The sequence below is a fragment of the Stylophora pistillata genome, chromosome 2, assembly GCF_964205215.1.
Source record: "Stylophora pistillata chromosome 2, jaStyPist1.2, whole genome shotgun sequence".
NCBI lineage: Eukaryota > Metazoa > Cnidaria > Anthozoa > Scleractinia > Pocilloporidae > Stylophora > Stylophora pistillata.
The window spans coordinates 18,120,601-18,144,055 of record NC_142520.1 but is presented as its reverse complement, the minus strand read 5'-3'; the positions used below and the strand labels follow the sequence as shown (position 1 = coordinate 18,144,055).

General features: G+C 37.6%; 2 protein-coding genes, 1 long non-coding RNA gene and 1 pseudogene across 3 annotated transcripts; all 4 read right to left on the bottom strand.

Annotated features, from left to right (window-relative positions):
* Positions 1-17,154, bottom strand: part of LOC148737511 (uncharacterized) — a 182,314-nt pseudogene extending 165,160 nt beyond the window's left edge.
* LOC148737513 (uncharacterized) lies at positions 2,964-6,827 on the bottom strand. The gene is made up of 4 exons (XR_015996892.1): positions 6,766-6,827; positions 6,517-6,579; positions 6,053-6,104; positions 2,964-5,038 (listed from the first exon to the last, which is right to left on the bottom strand). It is a non-coding gene; the product is annotated as an uncharacterized LOC148737513 (long non-coding RNA).
* LOC111347163 (OTU domain-containing protein DDB_G0284757) lies at positions 7,474-12,368 on the bottom strand. Its single transcript, XM_088747808.1, has 5 exons — positions 12,328-12,368; positions 10,179-10,432; positions 9,138-9,405; positions 7,872-7,919; positions 7,474-7,562 (listed from the first exon to the last, which is right to left on the bottom strand). Exons 2-5 carry the CDS (start codon positions 10,398-10,400, stop codon positions 7,474-7,476), a joined length of 627 nt encoding a protein of 208 aa, XP_088603934.1. The 5' UTR covers positions 10,401-10,432; positions 12,328-12,368.
* Positions 14,465-16,685, bottom strand: LOC148737512 (G protein-coupled receptor GRL101-like). The gene is made up of 3 exons (XM_088747807.1): positions 16,663-16,685; positions 14,954-15,950; positions 14,465-14,600 (listed from the first exon to the last, which is right to left on the bottom strand). The coding sequence occupies exons 1-3, from the start codon at positions 16,683-16,685 to the stop codon at positions 14,508-14,510; spliced, it is 1,113 nt and encodes a 370-aa protein (XP_088603933.1). The 3' UTR covers positions 14,465-14,507.
* Positions 17,155-23,455: the final 6,301 nt, after the last annotated feature.

Here is a 23,455-nt window from a genome sequence, read left to right as displayed (position 1 = left end):
TAGTGTGCAGGTAGAAAAGAATACAAATCTGAAAACGCGAGCATGGAAACTACAACGTCGCCTTCCGACCTTCGACGTCGGGTCGGAGAATGCTTTCTGGCTCCAATGTGGAAAGTACTTTGGCCTTGCAAGTATAAATTTAGAGCAAATTCCTATCATTCATTCTTGGTCTTACTTTCAACAATCTAAGAGCCATTATCGTTCAGATATGTTTCACTTTAATGCTGGCGCTTTTCCATGCTTAAAACTCACCTCTTTTCGTATTACTCTTGACATAATAGCTTTCAGAATTTGGCACAAATTAAAGTTCTTTGGTCGGGCCTCCTTAATCCGATTGTTTAGTTCACATAGATCCTCTGAAATGACGTAGTTGAAGCTGTGACATCGAAAATCATCATAATATGCCCGATTACATTCAGCTGCATTCGAAGATTTCATCGTTTTAAAGGTGTCTTCGAAGCATCATACCCAGAATGGCATGCTCATCCCTTTTGCATTCTTGAGCGAAAATTTCGCAAAAGTTGCACAGTGTAATTACACTACAAAAACGCATCGTCCTCACCACTGCCTCTTTCTTTCCTGTTAGATAAATTTCGACTTAAAATAAAAGACCAATATTATACAATAATGCTTAGAACTAAGAAATTTTTTCGATCTCGTCAAAAATGCGCGTGCAATAAGGAACAAAATAGGAAAAACAAAACCATTTAAAACAAGCTTTATTTGTTCGACTTAAACGCAGCTAAGATATATTTATGCCCATATTTTGAATGCGGGAAACTCCAAAGCTCCTAAAAATGGCGCTGGCAATATAATATTGGTGAGAAGATTCAACTTTTGAACAGAGCAAGAACAAATATCACCAGTAAAAAGTGTAGCAATTGTACTGGACTGTTTTTGAAGTAGCTTTTTTCAAAATATCTGAGCGGGTGCTTTTTTTAAATTTTGAATACCTTGTTTGCTGTCAAAGATGGATGAAAATGTCTCCTGTAGTGGAAACTGTTTGTAATATTTTTACCATGAGATAAAGCGGAAAGCAATTGTTTATGTAACATTTTGCCAGTCTGTTATTACCTTGGGGAAGATCTACTGTCTTCTAGAATAGCGTATTGCGGCAAGTAACAACATTAACCAAACGTTGATTGCGATTGAAAATTTTGATTTTGCTCAAGGTATACATCTAACAGCATACGCAGTCAATAATAAAAGTGATCGGAGCCGAGTTGAGTTTCTTGTTATTGACTTTTATTTTTTTAGGTTATATATTTATACTGACTGTAGTCAGAATTCCTTTTAATTGCGGAGGTAAAGGTAAAGGCGTAACATACGACGGGATACAGAAGGTCGGGCATATCTAAATCAAAATTAAACTTTCATTCTTTCTAAGAGTCTTTCGATGAAACCAATGTACTTACTCCTGCTTTAGTCAATGCATGTGTTGAATTTGATTGATGGTTTTCCAAGATTCTCCCTTCTAGAGAAGATCATCTCACGCTGTGGTTTTGAGTAGGACGGTCAAGGGATGTACAAAACGCAAGAGCAGAGCGCTTGCTCTGCTCATTGAATCTTTCCATCTGTTGTTGTTTTTTTCTGCCTCTTTCTCGTTGCCTTTTAAATCGCGGATTCCTAAGAGAACTAGGGAACCTTAAGCCATCAGGGTGCCAATGTTGATGGAAATTAGTTTATACTCCTTATAAGAAATTTCGCGAATAGGTTAATGCTAAAACCGTTCTCAGCGGCGTCAGACTACATCTCTAGGAAAATTATATGAGCAGTGTTGAATTTCAAACAGAACCGTAGATAACTCGCCGTTAAGCCCGGTTTCCATATAACTCGTCCCTGTCGCAACAGTCGTCTTTGTCGCTTGAAATACTTGGAAGCAACAGGGACGATCACATGGAAACGCTCTTGCGATCAGCCGGGACGATCCTTGCGACAGAAACGATCGGTCGTCCGAGATAGACTCGAGTTCCATCCTTGCGACTGAGACGACTGGAAATGACTCAGAAGCGATCGCATATTTTTAATGGAAACAGGTGAACACGACCCTTGCGACAGAAGCGACGCGACATATCCCATGATGCCCCTGATTAATTACAGCACGTAATTGAAAGTGGTTAAAAGCTCAAGCTTACTTGTAGTAATACTCGCGATCTTTGTCTTTCATCTCTTGAAGGAGAGTATGAAAAATTCCAAGACGTTCTCTCCTGGAATATGGTCCGAACCTAAAACCGATGCTTTCTTCGATGTTCTCTCTCGCTTCTTCTTCGCAAAACATTTCGGAGAAGCAAAAAAAACGCCAAAAATCTTCTTCTTCGATCGACTGCCGCCATTTTTATTTTGGTTTTGGCGGTAAAAGTGACTAGTCCCAGTCTTTCTACTATTTGATCCGATACATACGATTTAATGGCAACCAGTTTTCGCAAGGATCGCTTCAGTCGCGTCTGTCGCTTCTGCCGCCCCGGTAAGCGGCAGAGACGACTGTTGCGACAGGGACGATTATATGGAAACCGGGCTTTGGGGTTCCCTTTCTCGAAGCATTCACATTTTTGTTATTTCATGTTGCTGTTTTGAAGAGGGAAATTACATAGAATGTATTCAGAGCACTGAAAAACAAACGTAGCGAAGTAGCGCAACATAAAACGAAACAAAATCTGCATCATTTTACCAGATTTCTCAATTCGTGTTATCCCACAGCCCATCTGTAACAATTCCATTGTCTAGGTTTGGCGAGAGGGGCGAAACACTCTGTTGCGCTCGCTCCGCTCCCCTGAAAAACGCCATAAAAGAACAGAATTTTTTAAACGGCCTTCAACTTTTACAAAAAATCACAAGTCCAGCTCTACTTGAGACTCAGGGCCGTCCCTGTACCCCTTCCCAGACAGAGTCAATAACACTGCAGATAAAGCTTAAGCAAGACTCATTACTTTCCTGACAAAAGACTCAAGCGTAAGGTCTAAAAGGTGTTTTATTGAAGGCTATGGTTTATAGTAAAGATGACTCCTTTATTGACAATTTTATAGCTTGGTATAATGTTCTAATCTCGGTGCCATATCCCTCTAAAAGCCACTTTCATGTTCAGGTTTTTCTTACTGTAAAAGCCTTGTTTGACGATCGCATTAGGACCATGCTATCAAGCAGTTTGAATATCACGTGCTACAATGAGCTAGATTTCTCAAAATGAGTTAAAAAATCTACAAATGAACTACAAAACTAAACACAAATCACTACCAAATATCTAACTTAGTGATATTCTTAGACCTTTTTTTATTAATTTATTAATTTTTTTCATTTTATTTTCAAGAGAAATATGAATAATATAAGAGTAATATGCTTGGACGTCACTTAAAGTCCTAATGCCTATCATGCTCGCAAACAAGTTAAAAAATCTAAGAAATGAGCTAGGTTATTGATAAACTACGAAATCTCTCATAAGCGATGTCAACCTGTGTAATTCTTTTTTTTCATGCGATCACTTGTTCTATTCATTTGTCTATTTATCGACAAGAGATACCCATAAACTCAATGATTAGATTCGCAGCTTGAGTGCAAGATACTCGCTAGTGAGTTTTGCAGAAAACTATTTATGTTGTTGTCCTACCAATTAACTCATAACTGACTTAAGTACCCAAACGTTTGTCCAAGTTATATAATGGATCCTCTCGATCAGTCGTGGAAAACGTCCTAACATTGCGAAAGTAGACTTCACTTTACTTTTAAATTACCATAATGCTTGAAAACGAGTCAAAAAGATTATAGAAATGAGCTACTTATATAACTTAATGCCTGAACACTAGTTGGTAATGTGCTATTCCGTAAATTGTTCTCCTTTTTTTGTGCCATTTTTATTCTTATTTACTTTCGTTTAGAGATACTGATAAAGCAAACAAAACAAAACAAAACAAAAAAAAAACAGAACAAAACAAACCAAACGAAACAGAACAAAACAAAGCAAAGCAGAGCAAAACAAGGCAAAACACAACAAAACAAAACAAAACAAATGAAAACGAAACAAGAACATAAAAGGAAACAAAAAATGCAACATTTTACTCTGATTACTACTAAGTATCTGCCATGTGAACGGTACGGCTGTCTAAGTTGTAGAGCCACATTCTAAAAACTCTTTTTTAGTCTCAAAACGCGCATTAGGTGCAAAAATGCTCCTAAATTTGTTTTGAGTTAACAATGAGCCACAGAGCTTTGTTATACTAATAAATCTCTTGATATATTTGCCTCAGGATCATACTAATTTTTTTCTCTAAAATTAGCTGATTTTTTTCTTAAACTAGAGATACCTATGGCACTTAACCGTCGATACGCAATATAAGTGCTAAACATTTGCTTTTGTTAATATGATATATGTCATTTTATCAAACTACGGTTTAAAAAAAAAAAATCTGAGGTAGAACCTACTCTAGAAAAAAGTTATTCAGGAAATTGAAATATTGAATCCCCCCCTAGACTAGAGAAAAGCCCCGAAGAAGGCTAAAAAGTTATCATTAAAATCAGCTAATATTCATATTTAAGACCACTGAGGCATTTTCCTACTCACTTTAAGTTAATCTTGTGTACTATTAATGATAGGGAAATAACTTCATTAAAAAAAGAATCAGCATGCGGGCGTGATTTTCGGTGTTTAGCCGCTTTCCAGGTGAAGCCGTCAGGCAGCTTAAACTTCTTTCTCAAATCTATGATGTCTTAGTATATGCTGGAAATAATAGACCTACAATATCAGCTAGGTAGACATATATCTCAATTGAGAACAAAAAGAAAATGGAATCAGACCAAATGAACTCTGAAACACAAACAGAACTGTCACTACACGCCTATTCAGAGATAGCGCCCAATATCTTTGATACTAACTATACCATGCTACGAGTTATATAGCTAAGGAATCAATTAGGGAAATTAAAAAAAAACTGTCAGATTGTGTTGACTAAGATATTTTCACAGACACTGTACTTGATCGTTACTAGAATTACTTTTTTCTATTTCTTGAACTATTTGTTTCTTTTCTCCAGCCCTGACGGTCTCTTTGCTGATGAAAAGAGGAAAAGTACACAGATAAATGATTTCAAAACGTATCTAATTAGTTGATTACTTGACCTGCCTATCAAATAGTCGCTTTGGGCTGTCTGTTCCAGCCAGGCAGCTAAAAAATGGGATAAGCGATTGCCATGCCAACCATTTAAGCGTACAGTCAGGCTGACATTCCGGCAAAAAGTCAAGCAGAAAGTCGAGCTGATAGACACAGCAGCAGTTAGGCAGACAGCCTGCCTGACAGTCAAGCAGTTAAATAGTTAGATCATCTGTCAGCCATGGTCAGCCCAGCAGTCATTAGCTCAATGTAATTTGAATGCTTACTCGTCAGCTGGCCAATTGATATGTCAGCCATACTGTTATATAAAAACTCGTTACGTTGGCTAACTTAAATTATCAAATTTAAATTGTTTCACTAGTCAATAAGCAGGGTAAATAATTCGAGGAGGGCAAGTAGATGTGAGTTAACAAAGGATATGCAGCACAGGGCACTCATAGAGCCCGCTAGCCACACAGGACTCGTTTTGATTTCACTTTTTTGAAGTCATACATCGCCAAAATCAGAACGCAGATCAACGCGTATGTAAAACCGTAACCAGGACATTATAATCATTAGTAGTTACAGTGCTATGTTCTTCGCCAGAGCCCGCTTCAGTTATCTCAATTGCAGTAAGAATATCGATTTTGAGCCTTGTTAGATGGAGCATAAGCTTTAAATAATACATGGAAGTTTACTCTGTTTAATTGGGGAAGAAAGTCAGTGGGACTCATACATGTATTAGGAGGTTTAAGTAATCAGGAGGCAACCGTCCATGCATATACACGGCAATGCATCAGGACAAAAAATAAGATATTTTCACCCTTCATTTTAAATGATGTATATAAGACTAATGTCGTACAGTGTAACTTTGATAAGATATCGAACAAAAAGTGAGTTCTTTTCTGGGCTTTGTTTTCCACACCCCTTCAGTTAGTGGTATTCAGTATTAAAGCAAACATAATAAAGATTTACCTTGGTTCAAAAACAGAGAACTAAAGCCTGGTATCAAACATCTCTTCCTCCCCTGGATGAATTACGAAAAGACATGGAAGTACAAAATATTGTAATATGAATATATTATTTCTAACACAATGCTCGCTTGTCTGTGTTGAAGTGTTTATCAAAATCATTATTTGTATTTTCTCTATTTAGTGTACATTTGAGCAAGTACCTGTCAAGTTATAAATGTTATTATAAGTGAGTCACCCAACAAATTCAAATGTGGCATATATCAAATTTCAGTATTTCAAGACAGATTTTGGCTCCTCACTAAGACGAAGTATAATAATAACTAGTGTTTTCATTTTTCTCTCGAATCAGTCCCTTCTAATGTGGATCACCACGTTCCGACTTTCTTTAAGCGATAAGTTGGAGTGATTATGTGTCACTTTATGAACACTTTGACTCTATGTTGGCGGATTTAGAGGGTATTTTACCTTCCTTTCCGATCTCTAAGTCAGGCTCAAGCTCCTTCTCTTCCTCTTCAACTCTTTGAACATCTCAAGGAGATGATGTATTTGACAAACACTATATTAATATTGAGTTGTTCAATCTTCTTTCTATTTAAGCATGTTAAAAAATCATTAAGTTTTCCAGTGAATGTAAAGATGAAAGATATGCTTCAATAATTCAACCTCTTGCCCTAACCTCATGAGTGACCGATCAAATACCACCCTCTTCTTTACCTTTGTCACTAAGTAATGGAACCTCTTCACTCTCCTCTTTCTCCTCAGCCTCGAAAGCTGTGTTATTTGTTATAATGAAGTATAAGTATCTCAAAGGTGACGCATAGAAAGTAATTGAGTTACCATCATTCTGACTGTGTGGGTTAACACCAATGTCGTCAAATGTATAAAGTGGTCTTCATAGTAAACCTAACCCATGGCCCTTCCATTAAGCCAATTAATTGCTCCAATTAGCTCTTAAGTCCAAAAAAAATATAGAAATGATAATGAAGAAAACTTGCAATGTATGCAGAAAAAACTGAACCTACAAAATGATGTCTATTTGAATACTTGTAATCGACGAAGTGATCGAGATGTTGGGAGAATCACTAAGTTATCGAGAGAGTTGAAACGCTCAGAGTTAAAAATTGCGACCTCTAAAGCCTTGGTGAGGGACCACCAGTTTAACCGATCTCCATTGTCTCTGTTCCCTCAAGTAGTGAGTTAATGCATATACAAGGCCTACCCGTCTATGCCCTTCAGCCCAATCGAAGCAGAGAGTCTAAAATGACCGAGGCCAAGTTAGATGTAAGATGATGTGTGTACTCAAAGATGCAGTAGTCCTCATTCATTTAATCTTGTTAGTTTTAAAGGAATTCAAAAGATATTTTTTTTAAAGTTTCTATTAAGTCGAATATATATTTTTTTATTAACTCATCTAGAGCCTTGTTATCTTGATCGACCCGTCAAAACCCCACCTTTACCCTTGCAACTTGGCTCTGGAATCCCCTCGCTCTCCGCTTGCTCCTCAGATTTACCTGTTGTGTGATAACAAACGGTTAGTGATTAGAACTAAGTAAAGTCGCTCAAAGCGACGAATAGAATGCAATTAAGTAACCCTCATGGCCACTGAGTAGGTCAACACAATTATAGTCAAATTAATAAGGTGCTTCATATAAAAGAACCCGGAAAATGGCCCGCAAGTAAGCCAGGTACATGGCCTCGTTGGCTTTTATCTTCATTCAAAGAAAAACGAAAACAAACAAAAAACAAGAACTTGCACTGTATGCGGTATTAAAGAAACGTGCTATATAATGCACCGTTCCGTAAGAACTCATCGCTTTTACCTTCCTCAGTTGGCTCTTCGGTATCAGGATTTTTTTCTTCCTCTTGACCTACAGAAATACGTCATAAACAAAAGGTACTCATAGAATGATGTTACTATTTTCTTTTTTTTTTTTTTCATTTTGGGAAGATCATCATTATTCAAAACAACGACAACTTCAAAATTTGAAGGATTAAGGAGAAAAATGACCCATTAGATTCACCCCAAGTAGCGGAATGTGTAAACCTCCATGAATAGGAAATAAATATATCTTATTAGACATTTTTTTGTGTTACTGTAGCATCGCTGAGTATTTTTACGAGTTGTACTGTATTTTGACGAGCCCGTAGTGCGAGTCGAAAGAGAGAACGAATAAAAATACTCAACGATACTGCACAACAAAACGTCTAATAAGTTACTTATTATCCAACAGACCAAATTCTTATTTCAATGCAGGCGAATTTCGCGGATATTCATTTACGGGGAGTGCGTGACAGAGGTATACGAAGCGGAACGGAATTGGCGTGTTGTCGTGTTGCTGTTTCTACTTTCTTCAATAAATGAAGAAATTTCCTGGGCGTCTAGCTTTTTTTCTTTATTCGATAAATCTAGTAAACTTGGATTTATTTTTGCCAGCCATTCTGACTCTTCGTCGTCAGAAATATGACTCAAATTGTCCGCCATTTTGTTTTTTCCAAACTTCAATCCAAATCTTTGCTTGCGCGATGCAAGAAAACCTGTCTAGCCAGTTCTCTAGAGTAAAAATGTCGCGTGATACTTGTACTCGTGGACGGCGTTATTTACACTCTACGGAGTGTACTTGGATAATAAAACCTATTTTTATAAGGCCGATTTGGTAAAAGCCTAAAGAGAAATAGGCGTACGTTTTGGTTTGTTTTGACACTCGCGGGAGTAAATATGACGGTCAGCCGCGCCGCACTCGTCCCGGAATTTTTTGGTGATATTATAAGTAAACATTTTCACAAGAGAGTACACTATTCAATTCAAAATGTGAATAACAAAGCTTGTACGCTCACGGAAAAGTAAACAATAATAATTAACTAGGAGCCTGTAATGGCATTTTGTTTTTGCCAGCTCCTTTTACTGTCCTCAATCTCGACTAAGCAAACTTAGGGAAGCGCTTCCAATGTTGCTATGTGACGTCATATTGGCATTGATCATCTGACGGCGGCGTATACAAGAGAACAGTAGAGTGATAGAGATAATTGCACAAAATATAAACATAAACCCACACCTCATTTAGTAGGTCGAAGGTAAAGAACTGTACCTTGTGTACAATGAAGGCTGACAAAATGTACTTCATGGATGTGTCCCAAAGCAAGTGTCCTGCTTTTTTCAACAGGACATTGTGGCCGTAAGATAACATCGTGGGCAGCGGAAAGACTGCTGACCACATGAATGCTAGTTTTGTAGCAGTTTGCTGCGGCAAATAGAATAACATGGTCACCCCAAGCGCCATCTTGCTCCATGTACGTTAAGTAATCAGCCCATGATGGATGTCCATGGACGAAGTGAAGCAGATCTGTTCCATCCGGCTGAGAGAAGAGTAAAATAGAGAACGAAACTTAAAGTGTAATGGGAATGGTACACTGGACGAAGTTGAGGACGTTGGAAGGAATCATCGGTTTAGAAAATATCAAAAGGATACTAAACAGTAGTAAGAACGGACAATAACCGATCAAAGTTATGAACTCAATGTTCTACACTGGATGTAGCAGTCTATTTGCCCTTTTGAAACATCAAATGTCTAGTGTCCACTTTATCCAGAGTCAAGGCTCCCCAGTCGGGACTGTCCCATCTGGGGGGAGATTCAAACGTAAAGTACTTTTAAGAAACCTCTGGTTGGCTGCCTTCTCCACAGGACAAAGCCCTTTTGACACGGAGGTCTGCATTCTGCATTCATCCGTGACCCGGACATGGTTTCTATTAAAACTCGAGAACTACAAAGCGTGTTCTATGGGTCATCCGACATATTAAACAATAATTCCCCAGAATAAAGGTGACTAGAGCTGGGTATTTATCGAGGCGAGGAGGCAAGGTAATTATCCATCACTTTCATAGACGCTGAGGTAGAAAATTATTTACGTATATAGCAGAAGGCGATGAATGGTACTTATTAATCACTTACCATAGCCAATGAGCACGCGGTGTGGTTTATACTAAAAGCTGATGTCAGAGTATTTATGATCTTTATTAACCCCTACAGGAGAAGTAGTGATGTGTTGGCCAGTTGGCCCACATGGAGATCTAACGTTCATGGTGCTCCTAAAGTAATAGTAGTTACATAGAGTGTAAGACATCAACTTACTAGTTTAGGGTTTTTTTTGAGGTACTGGACCAATATTTGTCTTAATTCGTCGTGTTTGATTTTGATTCCCATAGTAATTTCCAGTTGATCTGACAAAGCAAAGAACATGCAGTTTCCTGATCCTTCATTGTCGACAATTCTGAAGCCTTTGTCTGAAGCAATTTTCTTCAACTCAAGTTTTAGGTCTGTCTTGTCATTGACTTTGCTTGCATCGAGTTGCATCTGTTGAAGCTGAGCAATTAACTGGACAGAACCTAAGTGGACAAACGGATGACTAGACAGAGGATAAGTACCACCATGCCCGTGATTAAAGGAGGACCAAAGAAAAAAAAATATCTACAATGTAAATATTTTTTTTTAGGTTTCTGCAAGTTCTTAATATTAAGTTTTCTTGATATATGGAGGAGCGTTATAGAAAAGGAAGTAAAAAAAGAATTCTTAACGCCTCGGTTTTCAAATTTCATTAAATGGCACTAAGTCATTTCTCCAAAAACTTCCTAGGAGATTAAAAAGATCTACACTTCGCCCTCCAAAAACCAGATATTTTAGTCCAATACTTTTTTTTAGTTCATAGTTAAAGTAACGGGTTACTTTCGACCTAGTTAGACGAAGCTTGGATAAATACAATGAGATTATGTATACAAAACAATCAAAAAATGCTCAAATTGCTGTCAAAACTTATGTCGTTTTTCAAGATTTAGTACTTTTTATTGGTTCAAGTGTTTTCAATTCGTGGCGCTGCGCTCCGAGATTGGTCTGTAGTTTTTAGCTTCTGACGCGGCATTTTGGTTTCAGTCACTATCGATTTTCTCGAAAAGAAATCAATATTCAGCCAAACGAAACATGTAGCGGTTGGTTTCATTGTAAAGCCCACATAGCTTGAGAATATGGGCCGAGTCAATTTTACGGCTGCTGCCACGATATTTCGAAAATTTTTCAATTTTGGCCACATTTGTTCTTGAGCGTTAGTTTATTGTTTTGTAGAGTGATTTATTTCCCCATTAAACAGACAAACCAAGAACCCGGATGTCAAAATCATCGTCATAATCTGTTTCAAAGAACAAGTAGATTAAACCATGTCATGATGCTGATGGTTGGTGTTTTCTTTTGAAAGAAATTCCTCTCAAATGCAGTTTTTACATAAGTTAATATTCGTGTACATTCAATTATTCATTGATTCATGAAATAAGATTGTAAAGCCTAGTTTATACGTCGCGCTACAGCCGATTTTTCTTCAGACGAATTTAGTTCAAGATCCCACAGGCAATTAAATTCGACGATAGCACGATGTCTAAAGCGAATTCAATTTGTCTGGTAAATTAAATTCGTTTTAGACGTTTTATCCGTCTTGGCAAGACGGATAAAATATCGATAAGGCGTCTTCAGTTTTAACGTCGCACTAGCGTCGCGTCGAATGAAATGCATACATTTTCTTAGTTTATCTTGGCGGGCTCGCAGTGATCCGTGGCGAGCCCGCAGTGACCCGTGGCGAGCTTTTCGAGTGACACCTCTGACCAGAGACACTGCATTTAGGAAGAGTATTAAGTTCAACCGTATTGATCCCGACGCATGCAACCACACCACGATTTATGTCGATGGAACGACGAATTTAATGGAATTGAATTCGTCTGAATTAAATTCGACTGTAACGCGACGTATAGACTAGGCCTAAGTTATCCAGTAAAGGCATTTTAAAAAATATAAGTATAAAAAAGAAAAAAACAGATTTCATTTTCGGTCAAGCTTACTGTTCGTTTTATTGTCAGCAAAGGACTCGCGTAACTTGTACCAAAGTTTAATAAAACACGATCGATCATTTAGTTGAGTTATCAAGTAAAAATATATACATATAGAGAGAAAATTTAAAAAGATAATAATAATAAGGCTAATACTGTTGCCAAGGATATTTGATAGCACTCGTGTCTCTCTTTTATTCATTCCCATTACATCATTTCTTCCAAAGCATTGGCGATTCTTAGAAATAGTTGTAGAAAGCAGTTCAAGTGGGATGAATGGAATACTAATCTTGTGCGAATGAAGCGGTTATCTATGACTTGCTTTCATATTTCATTGATAAACTAAAATTTAAAATTAAAAAAAAAGCTAATAATAGGCAAGGAATTTTATTTCAATTAATAGGACTTTGTACCTGAAGGAGATATGGCGTCTTCCCCTCCACATGCTTGTTCCACTGCTATCGATGGAGTAAATGATTTTTTTTCAAGTAGAGTTATTTATCAAGTAATAAATTAGAAAACTTGATACCCTGAATGGTTACTGTCAATACACATTACCAGATCTGTGTCATACGGACGACGCAGGCATAATTTTTAGACAATACGACGTATATGTTACTTATATAAACGGATGATCATGAGATTCTCACAAGCGAGGTTCAGAAAGTGCGTTAAGAAAATTGTCATCAGGATTTTTCGAGTTGATTTAGTTTCTATATGGATTCCTCTTGCAGTTATCAAACAAAATTGATAACACCAAATTTCTTCCCACCTATGTCATATGGGGAAACCATTGCTTAATCTTTACTTATTCTACATATGATGCACAATCCTCGCAGTAGATAGCGCTACTTAAGCAATAGCGAAAATCAGACCTGAAAACAATCAGGCCTGTACAGGACTCGAACCACTGACCTCTGCGATACTAGTGCAGCGCTCTACCAATTGAGCTAACAAGCCAACTGAGAGCAGGCCGCTAAGTTGATTCGTAATAAACCCGTGAAAGTGATAAATGAGATACAATGAAATATATGAAGTTCATATATTTTGCACTGCGGTATTAGATACATATGATGCACAATCCTCGCAGTAGATAGCGCTATTTCAGCAATAGCGAAAATCAGACCTGAAAACAATCAGGCCTGTACAGGACTCGAACCACTGACCTCTGCGATACTAGTGCAGCGCTCTACCAATTGAGCTAACAAGCCAACTAGGAGCAGGCCGCTAAGCTGATTCGTAATAAACCCGTGAAAGTGATAAATGAGATACAATGAAATGTATGAAGTTCATATATTTTGCACTGCGGTATTAGATACATATGATGCACAATCCTCCCAGTAGATAGCGCTATTTAAGCAATAGCGAAAATCAGACCTGAAAAAAATCAAGCCTGTACGGGACTCGAACCACTGACCTCTGCGATACTAGTGCAGCGCTCTAGCAGCGCTATCTACTGCGAGGATTCTGCATCATACGTATCTAATACCGCAGTACAAAATATATGAACTTCATATATTTCATTGTATCTCCTTTACTTATTCTATAGTGCACAAACTTATGTGTCAGAGCATGGTAAGGAATGCTATGATTTCATTCTTGATATCTCAGTATTTTCAAGAGTTACCGTTTGGTAGACTAATCAATTCTGATTAAAATGATTGAGTTCAGAGGTTTCCCATTTCATTGTCCACTTTACTAATTTTGAAATGACGTATCAATAAAAATAAGTGAACGGATAAAGCACAGACCTGGTTGCGGAGCAGGCAACTCAGGGGATTCCGCTTCTGGGATTTCTTTCTGTTTTATTTCTTGCATTTCAATTTGTTCTCCTATGGGAAAGAAATTGCAAAACAAATGGGATTACGAATGGGGCAGAATGAAACGAGAGACAGGTACTACACGCAGAGCCCCTACCGAAGAGGAGAGAAGACTTTTTATATATAATTACACTGAGAATACCCATATTTTACCGTTGTTAGCATCTCACCTTGAAATCTGATCTGTCTCTGCTGATCACTTTCTGCTTCTTCTGTTCAATAGAACAACAGCAATAAATCTGTACTGCTCTTCTCCAACCGGATAATAAACTTATGTCAAACTTTTCGAAATATTGATTTTGAAAAATAGTTCTAAATGGCCGCTTTGTATCTTCACCTTGGAACTAGAAACGTCTCTTTATATCTTAAGAATAATTTAGAAAATTCCGTTATTCTTCATAATTCAAGAAAATTTGCAAACTGAATTCAATTAGATCCTAACAAATACCTTTGAAGACACCAGCCAACATAAATTGGGATCAAATCATGATTTCAAATGGCGTCGTTGCCCCTTTTGAATTCGTTAATTTATTGCTTTGTCACCAATTCTACCTTTAAACTTAGAGTCACTTACATGACTGATTTCATCTTACCTACTTCTTCTCTAGCAATTCATGTTCTTGATAACAATCCTGTTTTCACATTTTGCTTCTTACACCTTTGTGGTCTCAATAATTAATTTATTCTATTGGAAATAATGTCTGTTTTTGCCATTTCAAAGTAGTTTCACCCTTATCCTCTTTGAAAAACTGATAGTATAGGTAAATAGAACATCAAACTGAACCTTCTTGATTTTTTCCCCTGCTGAAAATAGATCGAACATTGGCCCACAGCTTCCTCAGTTTTACTTTCAACACGGCTTGCACCTAAACGTTAGAAATTCATGGGCTTGTTAGTGATCTGAATGGGTATTATCAACCGTGAAAAAGCAAGCAAGAAAAGAACTGTACAATCATTTATTGCATTTTGATCTATGCGACTTTTGTGTCTCTATTTCGGGTTATTTCGCAAAAAAAAAAAACTCCTCTCGAATGAAATGTGATGGTTTCAAAATATTTCTTGTCCGTCAGGGAAAAAAGAGACCGTCGTCGAAGTAAACTTATCGCCAACATCTCTGAGGAACATCTATCGGTGTTTGTTTCAAAAAATTATCTTGCAGTGTGTCTGTTAACCTAAAAATGACAGTTTGTCCTATTCCGAAGAAAGATAAAAATGTTACCTGTGGAGTAGAAAGGGTATACAGCAGTGGGTTGATAGCTGAATTGATCGGCAGCGCGAACACTGCAATCCACACCGCCAGATCACCAGGTGGATCAAACGTTTTCTCGACGTGCGACTTGATGCCAATGGCAATGATTGGTATCCAACACAAGAAATCGGTCAGAATAATAAAGAAGACTCTCTTAGCAAGTGCCCTTTCTCTTTTGGCCTGTGCACTTTGTGCTCTTGCTCGTATTTCACGAACAGTTCCATGCGCACCGAGCCGTCTGCTTGAAGACCACGATTTCAACAAGATGGCAACATAAGCCACCATAACGAAGATGAAAAGAGAAAAATTTAGCACGATAAAGATAGAAGTGGAGTATTCCCAGCCTTCGTGTAATTGCGGGGAAAGTTGCAGGGGCAGGCACACAACGTTCTTGCCATAATACCAGTCACCAAAGTAGTGCATTCCAGACAAGGGAAGAAATGCCATAATGCCTCCCACCAGCCAGATCACTGCGCACATTATACGAGTCTGCCTCGGTGTAATTTTTGCAAACGTGTAAGGAGACACAATGTTCTTGAGCCTGTCCCATGCAATCAGAGAGATCATCATAACTGACACCTCACTTGAAAGGACAGACATGGCGCCATTGAAATGGCAAAACCAACCGGTGCGCCACTTATAGTCGTGCATGTAGTATTCCCCTGACCATTGGAGGTCTTTTATACCAATAATGATAAGGTAAATACCCATGATGCCATCTGATATATCCAGATTCACCAACATGATAGACTGGACCATATTGCTATCAGGGAAAAAATACTGCCACCCAACTACAAACAGAGACCCAAACAACGACAGGAGGCCGACAACCCAAAGACTTCTCCGTGGAGCAAGGTTGCGGAACATGGATTGACAGCTTGCAAAGTTGTCATTGAAGGAATATTCGCAATCTGCATTCTCTTTGAAAAGATCAAGGTGACAGCACATCAGATTGGTGTCCAGAGTTCTGGAGTTCGAAAAAACAAAAGGAAATTTTAAAAGGTGCATAGAACATTGAGAACGAAATTATATAGATATAAAAAAAATCGGCAAAACAGTGATTTTTGCAAGCTAAGACAAAGATGATTGATAAGAAAGTAATTTCTTTCTTTTTCATTGATTGAATAATAATAAGAAAGCCTCACAAAGTGTGTTTGAAGCACTTGCGTTTGAAATCTAACTATAGCATGTCATTTCCAATATTGAAATTCGAAGTGTTGGGGAACGTTTTCATGAATCCAAAGTCACTGGTGATCTGAACTATAAAAGGCTGAGCTAAGACAAAATAATTGAAATGATTACAACATGCTGCATGTCAAAGTAAGAGACGTTAAAATTTAAAGTTGTTATTAGTCTACTGTAGTAAAGTTGTATGCAAGTTGCAGCGCCTCATGTCAAAATTTGACAATCCTTTTATTATTATTTTTTTAATCAACAATGCTTTCGATAAACATATACAGCCAAAAACTAACGATAAAAGCCCGACGTTTCGGCGACATCTTGGCGCCATTGTCAAGAAAAACTAAATTAGATAAGCGATTTCAAGAGTAACTAAGAATCCAGAGTCACTTATTTGCATAGGTCAGCCAAAGACCTTGGCGCCAATGGAGTCTGATTGTGCGTTCAAACACAGTCGTAGTTGTTTTATGAGTAATATCTCATTAACGAGACAATCAAACTTGTCAAGGCATTTTTTCAACATCTTAAAACAATTGTGAAAGTCATCCGGAATTCTGCCCGCCAAGTGGTGTTTGCAGTCGTAGATTCTAACGCAATGAAGACTGATCAGCGATCCCTAAGTTTAGGAAGGTTGTAAAAGTGGAGTCCACAAGTTGCAAGGGAAACCTCAGTTTAGAGAACAACGACTACGGTCGTTCGCACTCCTCAGTGAAGTAAGACCATGACGAGAACAGACGATATGCGCGATCGAGCATAGTTGTCAAAAGGCCGCGCGTGGACCTATTATCAACATGACTATGGTAATGGAGGAGCAGACCACTGTTTGTTGGTTTCATGAACACTTTAGTTTCAATGTGAGGCATTCGGTTTAGGAGTCGAATACCGAGAAAGGGGAGCATTCCATCATTTTCGACCTCCATAGTGAATTTTATGGCGGGGTGAGTGTGGTTGAGGGTGTTGAGGGAGTACCTTGCGGTAGACAAATCAGGCATCACAGTCTTCATTGCGGTTAAAATCTACGACTCCAAACACCACTCGGCTTGCCAGACCCTCTATTAAAGACCAGGAATCAACTTATATAGTTAAGACACAGTTAAAAGATCTCAGTGTGAAACTCCAGACCATTGTCCAACCAGTGTTTACGAGCTGCAAGATTGCTCAGGAGCTCCCGACAAGCGAACCAAAGCCTCAGCTTATTGATCAATGATGCGTTGTGTATAACTTCAAATGTGACCAGTGCGATGCTGGTTATGTCGGATACACCCGTTGCCATCTCTTCGTACGCGTTGATGGATATAGAGGAAAGACCTCGTCAGTGCGCAAACACTATGACTGTAGACACGCGGGCAGGATTCCAGATGACTTTCACAATTGTTTTAAGGTGTTGAAAAAATTGCCATAACAAGTTTGATTGTCTCTTTAATGAGATGTTACCCATTAAAAAAACTACGACCGTGTTTGAACGTACAGTCAGACTCAGTTCGCGCCAAGGTCTTTGGCTGACCTATGCAAACTAGTGACTCTGGATTCTTATTAGTTACTCTTGAAATCGCATATTTAATCTAGTTTTCCTTGACAATGACGCCAAGATGTCGCCGAAACGTCGGAATTTTACCGTTAGTTTTTGGCTGTATAGATATATATTTTTTTATTATTTTTTTCCAAGGCAATTCATACAACATCCGCCTCAAATATCCTTTTGAAACCATTGAGTAAAATGATTAGAATGGAATCTTACACTCTGATAATGTGCGGAAAATAATTGAAAAATCCTTTGGGCAGCTCAGCCATTAGGTTGTAATGCATGAACCTGCAATTTCGAGTAGAAAGTGAAAAGTACCTTAGATTATGATGTATAAACTGTTCAATTATCTCATTTTCTCAAATAACTATTTACAACCCTTCCCTCTGACTGCAAAAAAACCGAAAGTGTATCCACTTCAATACTCTAAATAAAATTCACGCCGACATCTCATCCGATTGCAAAACATGCGACTTTATTTACCATGACAAAGATCAGTCAGTTACAATGAACTTACAAAAATCGCAGTTCATTGGCGTGCTTATAAGTCGTACTGCTCACGTCTTGTATCTTATTACCGAAGATGTTGCTGTAAAAATGAATAACAAAACTATTTACAATCAGAAGCTAAACGTTGTTTGATTCCTTAAAAATTCACATGGAGTTGCCTTTAAAGCTAAAAAGTACTGAACTATGTTTGTTAGCGTTTTTGAAAATATTCACTTTGGTCATTAAAAGCATGTTTTACTAAAAAGATTACCTTTTTTAGCACAAAAAAGAAATTATCAGCAAAAATTACATTGTTGAGCATTGCAATTTTTTTTAACACGCCTGTTCTACCTCAGGTTAACATTTTGAAATCAAAATTCCATATTTCAAATGTTTCTGCTACATACATTCTATCTCCTTAGAAAACTCTAGACATTTTTTGTACGTGATCGGCTGTACTTACAGGGACTTGAGTTTGTTAAGGCCCTTGAAAATTTTGTCAGGTAAGGCCTCAATTCTGTTCTCCGAGAGATAACTTAAACAGGTGAAAGGGATTTTTCTAAATTAATATACAACTGAAACATTGTAATAAGGCATGGCACATTTAAATTGACCGTAATAATTAATATCAAATATTATCACACTCTTTTCAAATATCTATCTGATGGCAAATATTCTAATAGATTTATTGTACTAGCCGTCACTGATAGAGGATTCTACCTCCATTCAATTTTGAGGTGTTTCCTGTTATGGCTCCCAATATATGTTACCAACTAATATCTGTAGACAGTCTCACTCCAACTTTTATTTACCGTGCTTTTAAAATGCAGTTCAATGGGCTGGTTCTGGATTGTTTTGTGAATACAACAGATCACCGTGGAAAATTAACGTGTCAGTTCTAAATATACTTACAAATCAAACAATTTCACCAAGCCCTGGAACTGATCTTCATGAAGCCTCTCAATTTTGTTATAGTCCATTTTCCTGAAGAAAGCACCGTGCAAAGTTTAGACTGAAAGACGCACATGTAACCGTAGATCGATGTCCTCAACTCTGCTTGGAGCTTTCTTCGAAATCTACTACAGGGAATTTTTTTAGTGAATTAGCAGCCAGTTTTGATGTTTAAAACTCAGGGTGAAACATCTCCAAGGCAACAAGTTCTAAGCTTCTCTCTCTCTCTCTTAAAAAAAAATTTTTGATAAGACAAAACGCTCTTAACTGATGAAAACAAATTTACAAATGTAAGTTTTCATAGCTAGGAAGCTGATTTATTTACCACTCGTTGTTATTTGCAAGACAATCCTTCGAAGTAATTTTCAGTTTCTTAAAGAAAACAGAAAAGCTCACTTACAGCATTTCTACTTCTGTAATGTTTTTGAAGATGTATGGCGGGAGATTTCCAAGTTGATTATTTGACAAATCCCTGAATAAAAAACAAAACAATACAAAGTTGAAAATCTATAATTGTGAGATATTACCATTGATTCGCAGAATAAAAATCATTCACGGCTTCTGAAGAACAAGTGCACCTCAACTTCAATTACCAAACACAGCTACATGATATGGCATACGCTTATTTTTTTTATCTTTAATTTTTGCTAATCATTATGACGAGGAAAGGTCCTCGAGTAATTGGTCTTCCTTGATCCTCTATTACTTTCGTTATAGTTTTCTAGCTCTTTAATTAGCGAGCTTGGGTTTAAAATTTATAAAAAAAAACCATGGTGTGTCTGTAACAAGGTGTTAACATTTGGAAAATTTTGATTTATAAACATTTGTCAGACCTATCAATTTTAGCATGTCTCAGTTAACTGAATATGGCGCACAGCTTTGACAGTCGGGGTCTTAGAAAGTTCTGATTAGCTCTTTTCATAACATTTTCTTTTGTTCATTTTACTCACAGAAGTGTCAGCTTCGAAAGGCTGTCAAAAATTCCTTCTGGCAGATTATCCAATTTGTTATTTGACAAATAGCTGATTGGAAAGGCAAAAGAACAAATTGCGTCTTGATTTACCCTGTTATTTGTGACTCATAATTCAAAATACATACCGTCGCTAGTCATCAAATTAAAAGTGACCAAATGCAAAGAGCTGAAGGTAATCATTCATGTGCAAACAATATGTGTATTCTAGTAAAGAGAATGGAACAGGTATTGTGATACATTCGTCTCATATTAGTTAGGTCACGATTTTTTTTAACAAAACAAGCACCTGAGGACTTAAAACAGCTCACAATACTCATGAGCTGCCTTCTTTTCGAACAGAGATGACAATAAAAGCTAAAAATCATCCCCTTAACACAGCTACAAAGCTAATTACTGTAAAAAGGCGTTTGCATGTAACTTACAGTTCTTTCAGACTTTTTAGATCTTGGAATAATTTGGGAGGCAACTCAGTGAAATTGTTGTCTTGCAGCCATCTGTGTTGAAAAAGAGAAATTGATGTAGTTTTATTAAGAAGCTTACAAAACGACTATTCCTCTGGTTGTATGTGTGTGATAAAATATTAATTGAAAGTTTCACTAGCAACCTATGTGGCGTTTTTGTTGCTGGTAAAAGGAATTCCAGATGGATGGGATTGCTCTCCTCTGATGGATGATCAGTGGATGAACTGGGAAAGTAAACTGTATGTGAGGATGGGCAGGCGTAAGTAAAATTAAAATCTTAAAATAGAGTGTGTTAAGGTTAGTGATTATATCGAGGGTGCAACTTCTATAACACTGCACTCTCCGACTCGATAAAAGTTAAAAAAAAAAACACTAAGAAATTAAAAGAAAATATTTGTCTACTGGTTATAGAGATCCGGGGGCAATAATGGAAAACAATGGAGTAAATGAAAAAAAAGGTAAAGAGGAAAAAAACCAACAACTAAAAGCTAATAGGGGGGAGTGAAAGGTTCTGCTGCTATGTTGATTATGTTTTTAACCACACGTTACAAAACAATGCAACTCGACTCAATGGAAATCAAAGCGGGCGATCAATTCGTTTAAACTTATTCCATGAGAAGGAGGGCCGAAGTAGAAAATTTTGAGTAAGGACCGAGTGAAGCGGGTTGTGTCATGTGATCAGATGAAATTTTTTCAGTTCAATTTCAACATACTGATAATGGTTCTCAACCTGATACAATATGAAGATTTCATATTTAGTTTATTTCAGTTCTGAAATGCTGAGCAGTTACTTGCTCCAGAATTTATCTTGATCAAACCTTTCGAAATAAATACTTTTAACAAGGAAAGTCTCAGTTGTGTCAGAATTAAGAAACATCCGATAACTTTTATAATTTTGAATAATGTCAAAATGTTATTAGTTTTGTTTTTGTTATTTATTTCCACATTATCTCTTGTGATGATTCACAAAAGAGATCTTAATGCAGCGCGATTGAGCAATACAAAATGATGAACTGTCACCATGAATAATTTGGTTTTTTGGGACGTGGAATGCCTTTAAAAAGGTATTTCTAAATTTACTTACAGTTCCTTTAACTCAGTCATGTCTTTGAAGGCACTTTCATTTAATCCTTTCATGTCGTTGTCATTCAGGCGTCTGCGTTATTTATCACATAAACTGATTAATATAATTAAGATAATTGTATTTCCCTAGACAAGGGGGATCACTGAAACTTTCCAGGCGTGTTGTCCTTGACAGATATTGGTGTTTTGACATTTAGGCATTAATTAAAAATTGACATCCGTCTCCTGAGTCAGGATCTGTCATAGGTACAATCCTAATGAATACTCCTCAAACCACTACACACTCACACACACACACACACACACACACACACACACACACACACACACACACACACACACACACACACATATATGGGGTGACCATATTGGTTCTCCTCCATCCTAGCATTAGCACTGCACTGATGAGGCCCAGAAGGCCGAAACAGTACTGTCTGCAGTTAGTTATATATATATATATATATATATTTGAGTCAGTTTGCTAGACATAACGTCTCGTAGTCACGTTCGACGCACTAAAAACTACTATAAAACGAATACAAGAATTGTAAAAACGTGTAAAATGGTATATAAAAAGTCACTTGTAAAAATGTAGCGGAATTCCAAATCGATTTCGATCAATTACGATCCTCATCAGTAGTACTCCGCCATGTTTAAAATACTCATAAATAATTGTTCATATAAGTGACTCTGAAATGTCCACACTTCTTCCAGGCTTCATGTAAGCGGTCATGATGTATCAATCACAGCTCGTGGGATTTGAAAAAAGTTCCATTCGTTCTTGGAGTTCATAAGCGAGTCTTCGTTCACATTATTTATCCTCACTCCTTCAGTTATTTGTCTCAGCATCGCGTCATTGTGATAAACCCCCGTCACATCCATTCGGAACTGCTTTACCTCTCTATTGTGTTTCTCTTTACAGTGTTTCCACAATGCAGATCGTTCTTCCTTATTGTTAAGTGATTTCGTATGCTCTTTCCCTCTGGTATACGCGCTCCTGGCTGTTTCCCCTACGTATACGCTGTTACACTGGATACACTTAATCTCATACGTCACACTTTCTCTATCACACGGTCCTTTTCCACCTGTGCTACACACTGGGCAGTCTTCTCGTCCACACTGTCGCGGTAAATTTTTGTACCAGCTACGCCCAACTCACGGTTACGGAAGGAATACCAGACAGAAATAAAGCAGCAAGGTTTCAATATTAAAGTGGTGGAGAAAGCCGGAATCGCCATTAAACGACTACTCCAAAAGTCCGACCCATTTAAACCGCGACAGTGTGGACGAGAAGACTGCCCAGTGTGTAGCACAGGTGGAAAAGGACCGTGTGATAGAGAAAGTGTGACGTATGAGATTAAGTGTATCCAGTGTAACAGCGTATACGTAGGGGAAACAGCCAGGAGCGCGTATACCAGAGGGAAAGAGCATACGAAATCACTTAACAATAAGGAAGAACGATCTGCATTGTGGAAACACTGTAAAGAGAAACACAATAGAGAGGTAAAGCAGTTCCGAATGGATGTGACGGGGGTTTATCACAATGACGCGATGCTGAGACAAATAACTGAAGGAGTGAGGATAAATAATGTGAACGAAGACTCGCTTATGAACTCCAAGAACGAATGGAACTTTTTTCAAATCCCACGAGCTGTGATTGATACATCATGACCGCTTACATGAAGCCTGGAAGAAGTGTGGACATTTCAGAGTCACTTATATGAACAATTATTTATGAGTATTTTAAACATGGCGGAGTACTACTGATGAGGATCGTAATTGATCGAAATCGATTTGGAATTCCGCTACATTTT

Bases quoted from the DNA above. Each gene is read 5' to 3' on its own strand.
- LOC148737512 (XM_088747807.1), bottom strand. From the start codon at position 16,685: ATGTTGAAAAAATGCCTTGACAA. The intron at 15,951-16,662 runs GTTTGATTGTCT...TTCGAACTCCAG, and splicing joins TTGAAAAAATGCCTTGACAA to AACTCTGGACACCAATCTGA. The intron at 14,601-14,953 runs GTAACATTTTTA...TCTAACGTTTAG, and splicing joins ATACCCTTTCTACTCCACAG to GTGCAAGCCGTGTTGAAAGT.
- LOC111347163 (XM_088747808.1), bottom strand. From the start codon at position 10,400: ATGCAACTCGATGCAAGCAAAGTCAATGACAAGACAGACCTAAAACTT. The intron at 7,920-9,137 runs GTACAGTTCTTT...GTATTTCTGTAG, and splicing joins CAGCCTTCATTGTACACAAG to GTCAAGAGGAAGAAAAAAAT. The intron at 7,563-7,871 runs GTAAAAGCGATG...ATCACACAACAG, and splicing joins CGAAGAGCCAACTGAGGAAG to GTAAATCTGAGGAGCAAGCG.